Below are 9,335 nucleotides of genomic sequence, written 5' to 3'. Positions count from 1 at the left end.
TTTTTCTAATTCATGCTTTTCCTGTTAGCTGTGAAACTGACACTCCTTTCCATTTTTACTGACTTCAGCCACTTAATCTAGGAAAGGACATTGCCTAATCTTCAGAATACACTCAGACACTAGAAGAAAATAGGGTCTTTGTATATTTTATTATCAAGTAACAAGCTCTCTCCCACCCACAAACTAAAATATCTACTGGAAATTACCACCTTGTTCTAGCATATGTATACAGGAGATGGACTTGCACCTGCTGCCTTTTGAGCTCTGATGCCTCCATACATCAGCTGCCCACGTATTTTTCTGTATTACTGTCCGTGCCAGTAGGTTGCAGTATTGGGCTCTTCTCTGAAGTGAATCAGAGGCTGCTCTGTCTGGGAGCTCCTCCGATGAAAAAGACTATCCTAGTGCTAAGTAGAATGATTAATATTTGTAAGTACATAGGAACAAAGGAACAGCCCTGTCATCCCAAATTAAATCCTTGATCCAGCCATGCCTGTGTCCTGTCTCCAACATCTGACATTTCAGAGGAATGCAAAGCCCCCCCTCCCTAACGCCACCCAGCCACGTGTGCACTACTGGACATGGTGTTTGTCTGTGTGGAAGGATGACCCCCTACAGAGGTATGCTTTAAACATTGTATGCTTTGAAGCATGTAGTTTAATTACCTGTGTTGTTACCTTTAATAGCAGAGCTCCAAAGTGGCAGTAAAATTACCCAGTTCTTTTAAAATTCAGTTCTAAAAGCAAGGGCGCTGGTGTTAAGCTGGCATAGTTCCACTAAAGCCAATGAAGATGTGCCAGTTTACAACAGCTGAGGATCTGCCCGCCGTCTCTGGCTGCAGTCATTTCCCTCCCGAGTTTCACCTTGGTTTACAGCAATGTTTCCCACTTTGGCTCTTGACAAGCTTCTCTGGGATAAGGGGCTGCATATTTATGCTCATTCTAGGTTTGATCTATGTGGCTCAAGGGGGAACACAGAGTGACTGAGCTGGGCTTAATTTTCCTATTTTGTCTTGATCCATATCTAAAAAGCTGATCTGCTGTGGGGATTCTGAGTAATGACCACAGGCAAGATGAGGCTTTTGGCAGGAGAAGCCAGCCTGTTGCTGGTTTAGGAAAGAAAAGAAAGAGGCTTTTAAAAATGATGAAACACAGTGGCAACATTTAGAGATGGGGGACCAATAAGGGTTTCATTCAGAGATGTATCCAAATAGCGTGGTGTGTCGCTGAAGGTCATATTCTACTGTGGAGCTTCTCCCAAATGACTTCTGTCTTGCTCCTCACAATTTACCCTCTGGGCCTGTCTCCTCATACAAATTCCCATCTCTTCAACAGGCTTTAGCTCTTCCCCGCATCTAACATGCTCTTCCTGTGGGAGGACCTGCAACTTGCTGCCCAGTTCCGATGTCTTCTGAGAGTGATTGATAATCCTCCTCCCTTATCTGGGCTCTTAGGAGAGCAGCCAGAAGGTCCACTTCTGCTTCCTGCTTCTTTATGAGATGTAGTGGACAGGCAGGGAAGCCTTTCTCCCACCAAATTCCTCCTGCTGGCATCTCTTGGGATTGGGAAATTTGATAGCGCCTTTGATAACTCAGGAGGAACCATTGTTTCTGGCCCTTTAAAATAGGGCATTATGTCACAGTGTAGCTTGGTTTTTTTTCAAGCCCTGTCCCCAAATCGAGCACTGGAGAACAATTGCTCCCCTGCCTCCGCAAATGATTCATGGATTTGAAAGGGATAGTCACATTTCAGTGCACACTTCTCTGTGTCTTACCGCTTACAGCACACTGCAAATACAGTAAAGGTTGCATAACTAATAAGTAGGAAAATATGTTGTCATTCCAGTTTTGTGAGGGCCCTGGAACAAATATGGCCCAGGCAAAGGGAAAAACTACACAGACACCCCTGGCAGAGGCTGCGGGGGAAGCAACCAAACCTGCACTTGCCCCACTGAAATGCGCAAACACTGCGCATCACTGTTTCCTGCTGTTCAGTTGTGTTTATTTGCTAGTGTCTCCCTGCCTGCAGCTTCACCGGTCAGCAAAACTCCACGGCTTCTTTCTATCTGCTACCTATTGGCAGCAGCTCCAACACATCCCAGAAAGCTTTGCTCCCATCAATCACACTGCAAACCCTACTGAAAGCTTTCTGGCGTGTACCAGTAATTTAGCCCCATCTAACTGGTCAAATCACAGAAAAGAAACTGAGGCAGGGCGGTGGGGATTACTTTTTATTTTAATTTTGGTAGGTCCCAGAATATGCTGCAGAAGCTATTAATCAAAAAAAAAATCCCATCACAAAGACTATGCCATCTAGGATACCAAGTGGGCCTTACAAACTAAGATAACAATAGGAAGCAATTCTAGTTGGAGAGAGCTAGGACTTGGTAAGGAGAGGACAAGGGCAATGCTTGAGAGAGAAAGTTTGGCAACAGTTAGCACTGTTAGAACACTTGTTTTGTCAAAACCTGCTGTGTTGTCACAAAGTGTGTTGTGGGGCGAGGGGAAGAGAGCCAGAGACTTATGTATCCAGGGATAGGATACAGAAGGACCTAGACAAATTGGAGGATTGGGCCAAAAGAAATCTGATGAGGTTCAATAAGGATAAGTGCAGGGTCCTGCACTTAGGACGGAAGAACCCAATGCACAGCTACAGACTAGGGACCGAATGGCTAGGCAACAGTTCTGCGGAAAAGGACCTAGGGGTGACAGTGGACGAGAAGCTGGATATGAGTCAGCAGTGTGCCCTTGTTGCCAAGAAGGCCAATGGCATTTTGGGATGTATAAGTAGGGGCATAGCGAGCAGATCAAGGGACGAGATCGTTCCCCTCTATTCGACATTGGTGAGGCCTCATCTGGAGTACTGTGTCCAGTTTTGGGCCCCACACTTCAAGAAGGATGTGGATAAATTGGAGAGAGTCCAGCGAAGGGCAACAAAAATGATTAGGGGACTGGAACACATGAGTTATGAGGAGAGGCTGAGGGAGCTGGGATTGTTTAGCCTGCAGAAGAGAAGAATGAGGGGGGATTTGATAGCTGCTTTCAACTACCTGAAAGGGGGTTCCAAAGAGGATGGCTCTAGACTGTTCTCAATGGTAGCAGATGACAGAACGAGGAGTAATGGTCTCAAGTTGCAGTGGGGGAGGTTTAGATTGGATATTAGGAAAAACTTTTTCACTAAGAGGGTGGTGAAACACTGGAATGCGTTACCTAGGGAGGTGGTAGAATCTCCTTCCTTAGAGGTTTTTAAGGTCAGGCTTGACAAAGCCCTGGCTGGGATGATATAACTGGGAATTGGTCCTGCTTCGAGCAGGGGGTTGGACTAGATGACCTTCTGGGGTCCTTTCCAACCCTGATATTCTATGCTTCTATGATTCTATGCTCTATTGCCTGGTATTCACTGTACTGGCTTAGGATGTGAGAGACCCAGGTTCAAGCTCTGGCAGATTCGGAGTGATCTGGGATGAAAAACTCTGCTCTGAATCAGAAAGGGAAGCAGAGACTTGAACCTGGAACCACTACACTCCCCCTCCACTCCCCTTAGATTTTGATCCAAAAATGAACATTTCCAGTTTTCTGAAAACATTCTAAAGCAGTGGTCCCCAAACTGTGGGGGCACAGCCCCCTAGAGGGGGCATGGCGGAACATTGGGGGTGGATGGATGGCAGGTCCAGGCCAGCCCCAACAGGGGTCAGGGAGGGAGCGTCACTGAGCCCCATTCTGCCCCACGGCTGCATCCCCATCCCTGTCCCCGCCTTTGCCCCCAGGCACGGCCCCAGCTCCCGGCCCCATGCCCCAGCCCCAGCCTTGGCCCCTGGTCCATTCCCAGGCCCAGCCTCAGACCCGCCCTCCCCCTCCTCCCCCAGCTGCAGCCGTGGCCTTGACCCACTTCCTCCCCCATCCCAAGCCACAACCCTGCTCCTGGCCCTGGCACCCATGGGTAAGGGGGAGGACATGACCCTGAAATTTTGGGGACCACTGTTCTAAAGGTTTTGAAACTTTGAGAGTTGCCACAGAACAGCAGTGTCTTTCTGTGGTCAGCGCTACTGACAATATTCACCTATACTAGTTCTGATGCGCTCTAATAACCTGTTTATAAAAGTGTAAAAAAGTGTTACTGAAGCATGATTCTGCATTTCCTAGTTAATTCATATAAACTGTTATCTGCCTACTGTGCCCTTATGATGGAATGTATTTTCAAAATGCTTCATGCTGTTATTAATTATCTGTATTATAGTAGAACCTACAGGCCCCAACTGAAACTGTTTCCACCCTCACTGTGCTACACATAGGTGCTGGAATTAGGGATGATGGGGGTCCGGCAGCACCCCCTGGCTTGAAGTGGTTTCCCTTATGTACAGGGCTTACAGTTTGGTTCAATGAGTCTCAGCACGCTCACTATAAAAAATGTGCCAGCCTCCCCCCGGGTTCTACATACTGTACATATGCACTAAAAGACAATCCATATCCTGAGAAGCTTAAAATCTAAAGCAACAACACAAATAAGCGGTGGGAGAAAGAAATTAGCACCATTTCACAGACGGCAAACTGGGGCACAGAATGATTACTTGAGTTGCCCAAACTAAGTAAATTGGTCACGCCCGAAACCCGTGGCAGTGCTGAGAACTGAACCCACCTCTTCTTGGTCCCAGGCCAATGTCTCAGCTTTTTTTCATTCTAATATTTTATGAAGGGAAGCTTCCCCTTTGCTTGTATTAGAAAGATACCTCAGTTCAGCATTGTGTCTACAGCACAACTGAGGATTTCTTCTATTAGTCAGCTCTTCATTAAATTATAGCCATAAATATCACTTGGAATGTGGAGCTGCAATAAAGAACTCAGATACAGATGTAGAGAAAGATATGACTATCAAACAAAGGAACACTTGTTCCAGACCCTATGAATGGTAGGTCTTCTCAGAACACTGTCAGCTTAAATGTGAGCCAAATGAGCACTCAAGGCACTGACAAAAGAGTCTGTGTTTTCCTAGCCCTTCATCTCCTGCTTTCAGTAGCTTGGCTCATCAAGTGGATGAAAGGCTAAATTCAAAATGCATCTTTATACCAAGGACAACCTTAGCTAACACAGTTCTACAGGTTGCCCTCGGTTTAAAGATGGACCATTAAAAATAGGGAACAATATGTTCAATACAACTTTAAAGAAGTAGGATTTGTCCACCCCATCTCATTTTCTGCTCCTTCATAAGCTTTCCTGATGTTCAGCACTCACAGAACTTGACATGAGCTGTCAAATGGTAACAGCATTATTGAACCAGGCCAAAATTGAACCAGCTCTTAGAGACGAAAGGTTCTGCAGCCTATCACCAATATTTTGTGGCAGCCAGTCTCCGCCAAATCAAAGATTTTCCTGATGTCCTCATATGATTGTCTTCAGTAGTAAAAAGGAAAAATCAGTTAATGTATCATTGAATGACTGACATGACTGAGCAGCATCAGATACATATCTTTATGGAAAGCAAGAAGTGGTGAACTGTTATATGCAGTACATACACTGAAAGCTACAAAGAACTAATGCATTGCAGAATTAAGCAGGCATGTCTGCTTTATCTTGGGTTTGAAGTATATTACTGGGTGTAACCCTAATATGCTAAAAACTGCCCCTGCTCTAAAGACTCACCTTACCTAAATATTTCTCTTCAAGTTAGACAGAAGCACTGCACGACATAAAATCATGTCTAAATGAATTTAGTATTTATTTGTAGCTTTTAAATTGGTACTATTTACAATAAGTCTTGGAGTACAGATCACATTCAATAATTAAGCTCGGGCAGTACTGAAGTTAGATTACTAACATGTTTGCAAATTACATTTTTAAGTCATAAAAAAGGAAAGAAAAATGACTGTAAAATAAATGTTTATCTTCAGTTACAAGTATCACAGGACAAGTTTGCAGAGTGCTGTAAAATCCAGTCAAAGAATGCTCCCCGGAAAGCATCCTGCCATGTGTGCCTGGAGTGATGAGATGAAGAATGTTTCAGAAACACAAGCAATGGAATTCCATGTTAAGTATGGAAAATTTAGCAGTTCAGTTATTCACAATAACCTTTCTTACACAAGCCCAATGCTAATTAATGGTCCCATTCTTCTTCTCTTTCATTGACACCCTCTTCTTCCTCTGGGAATGCTGAGTCATTCTGACTTTTCAGATGCTTAACCCCTGCAAATATAAAGATTGTATTTAAAGTCACATTTATTCAAATCGGACTGTCTGTTTAAAGAAAAATGGCCACAAAAAAATGGAAAGGTTTTTTTTAAGTGACCTCATTGGTGCTGTCTTTCATAACCTTTCAGTTCATACAAGCATTACATATTACACCTTTTGTGATAGAACAGTATTTCCCTCCATTCCAGGATTCCCAACAGCACTCCTGGGTTGAATTAGCAATGTCACACTCAATCAAGTTAAGCACCTGAAAAGATAAAATAATGGCAGATGGCTGTGGGTTCTTGGCCATCAGAATTTAGAGCTTCTGTCTAATTGTGAGCTCTGAAACGCATCTCTTGGAGAAGAGACGCAATGCAGACACAGGGCCCAAATCCTTGTATGCTTGGACTCAGCTGCTCATGAACCCTCTCCTAAATGAATTCACATTTTGTGTAAATTAGTTCGAAGATTGTGCAGGTTACTCATCCCTTGCAACATCCACAAAATTAGAACCTAACTACTCTGGGAGCTGCATCTTGCCATTGCTACAAATGTGTCACTTCCAGGCAAGTCAACAGGAGTTTTGCAATAGACTTTCGGCAAGCTATGGTCCTAGCAACGTGCTTTATCATTAGTCATATGTGAATAAAACCCACAGCACACTTTGAAAAACAAATAACTGGCTAAATCACGTTCTGATTTCATGTCTCCTAAATAGCACCTTTCATCCTAAACGTTCACAGAGTACTTCCTAGACTCTCTGTCCAGTTTTAAAATACCATGGGGGTGAACACAAAAGCAATCGTGAAGTGGACAGCATTCTGCTCAACCACAAAACAACTAGATGATGGTTGACCCTGGAAAATTTGGTAGGCTCACAAATACCCCTCCAAAAACTGTTAACAAGGCAGCTCCTGGGTCTTCCTTGTATCTATGGGTGCCTCTCTGGAAAGGTTTGACACTGGCAGTTCTGGACTCAACAAATTAAAGCACAATTCTAAAGGTGATTTAGTGCACCCAATGTGCTGTTATTCTTTCTGTTTCCCCTGCTGCTGATTACTATATTGTTATCTCTAGTTTTGCACGACCCAGCATCTGGCCAGCACCAGTAGCTGCCTGAAAAGGAATTTATTAAGCCTCCCATCAAACCTCCAGGCCAATCTTCACTGACAACCTGATCACCTCACTTGTAAAACAGTGTCTGCTCCATTGGCTGTTGAGGAAGAATTTTGTAAAGGGCAGGGCAGCTGCTACAGCTAATCAGAGGTTTCTGAAACAGCACAGGATTGGCCAAAGAGAAGGTACTGTAGGAGCAAAGATGGGTGACATCATGGGGGGAAATGGGGCACATGGCTGGCCTCATGGAGAATAGATTGAGTGGACTGTAGATTTGAGACCACAGAGAGTAAGAACTTTGGAGTTTATTGTGTCTCTGTATACGAGGTAGGACCCAGGTAAGAAGAGTCAATAGCTCTCTTAGTGCTGTGATTTAGTTTTGAGGACTAACTTGAAAACCCAACCCTTCCATTGTTTTAGTCAAAGGGGGAAAATGTGACCTCAAATTTCATGCCTATTATTCATGTCTGAAATTACTCCTTCGGGTCCAAAACAAACATAAAAGGCCTCTATGACCAGGCCTTCGCACCATCTCCCCAGCTCACAATGTGCAGTCACTATGTGGCTGGGACTGTATTTAGTTCCTGACCGAGTCTAACTCACTTGCTATGCAGACATGTAACCAATAATCAAAGCTGACATGACCGGCAGCAATACAAAGAATAAAATGTTTGCTTTAACAAAATTTTCTTCAGCAGTTGCTCCAAGAGCACAAATGTGCTTTTCCCTACCAGTCACACATACTTTCATTTGCTACCTCAGCATCCCAAAATAGCCATCCCATTGTTATAAGCCTTAGGCCTCGTCTACGCTTGCAGCAGGATGTAGAAGCTGTGTAGCTACTCACTGGACTGTGTAGCTTCAGGCGGCAGTGACAGGAGCTGACAGGGACAGGGCAGCAAGATGTTATGCTGCTAAAAATAGCAGTGCAGCTGTGGAAGGCACTGCTTGGGCATGTAGGGTTTATACCCTAAGGCTGTACACTGCTTGGCTAAGCAATGCCTCAGTCTATGCTGCTATTTATACCCAGGCAGTGTCTGTACTCTACACACCACCGTAAGTATAGACATAGCCTTAGAGGCCAAGATTTTCTGAAGTGCTCTCTGAAGAGCTCACAAGATTTTCCTCAATTTTTTGGCACCCAAGCTTGAGACACCTGAAAGGAGCCACTTTTCAGAAAGTGTTAAGGACCTGCCCGCTGAAAATCAATGGCTCAAGCTGGACACCCAAAAAATGGAAGTGTTTCCATCTCCCACAAAAAATAAAAGCCCCAAAATGCTGAGTCACTTCTGAAAATCTTAGCTATCGTTATATAAAAACTTGGTGGAACATAATGAACTTTATCAAAGGGCCATATTAAGCCTATAATAGGCTCAGATCAATGTTTGTGTCACAATGGAAAAGCTTCATACTGAGACCCTTTGATAATATGAGGCGCAGAAAGCTCTAGCGCTTTACTCTTAATCTGTTACTGCTTCAGTTCCAAGATGGGACTTATTTCCCTTTCATAGCATGTGGCAATCCAGATTGTGCCCTGTCACACGTGCCACAGATACCAAAGTGAAAGAGAGCAGCTCACAGAAGCCTAGTAGTATTGTCAGTGCCATAGAGCTGGTTGGAAAGTTTCTGATGGAATGTTTTTTTCCCAATGGAAAATTCTGATTTGTCAAAAGCGAAATGTTTTGCAGAAATGTGTCAATTTCTATGAAAGTTTTGTTTCAAAGGAAAACTTTAAAAAAAAAAAGTGTTTTGATAAGGTCAGAATGGAACATTTAGATTTTCCTTTTCAAAATGACTTTTCCTTTCAATCTTATTTTATATTACATACTAGACTCTATATATAAAAAAATCAAAATCAGAATGAAATGGTTCGCTATTATCAAAGCAAAATGTTTCAATAGACCCCAAATTATTTTTTCCCCAGACTTTCATTTGGTAGGAAACTGAATTTTTTACTTTTGTTCTGTTTCATAACAGAAAAAAAATCAGAAATGAAAAATCCAGTTCCTGCCCAGCTCTAGCCATCCACAATGGCAGACAATGGCATGGTAATCCT

At 43.6% G+C, this 9,335-nt stretch overlaps 1 protein-coding gene across 1 annotated transcript in view; it reads right to left on the bottom strand.

Annotated features, from left to right (window-relative positions):
- Positions 1 to 5,814: 5,814 nt before the first annotated feature.
- PPP1R1C (protein phosphatase 1 regulatory inhibitor subunit 1C) overlaps positions 5,815 to 9,335 on the bottom strand; it is an 83,911-nt gene continuing 80,390 nt past the window's right edge. Inside the window, exon 5 of the mRNA XM_073304757.2 lies at positions 5,815 to 6,175. Coding sequence (XP_073160858.1) covers positions 6,087 to 6,175 — 89 coding nt within the window. The 3' untranslated portion in view covers positions 5,815 to 6,086. The remainder of the gene's footprint in view (positions 6,176 to 9,335) is intronic.

This window comes from Lepidochelys kempii, chromosome 11 (assembly GCF_965140285.1).
Source record: "Lepidochelys kempii isolate rLepKem1 chromosome 11, rLepKem1.hap1, whole genome shotgun sequence".
NCBI lineage: Eukaryota > Metazoa > Chordata > Testudines > Cheloniidae > Lepidochelys > Lepidochelys kempii.
This window is presented reverse-complemented; position numbering and strand designations above follow the sequence as displayed.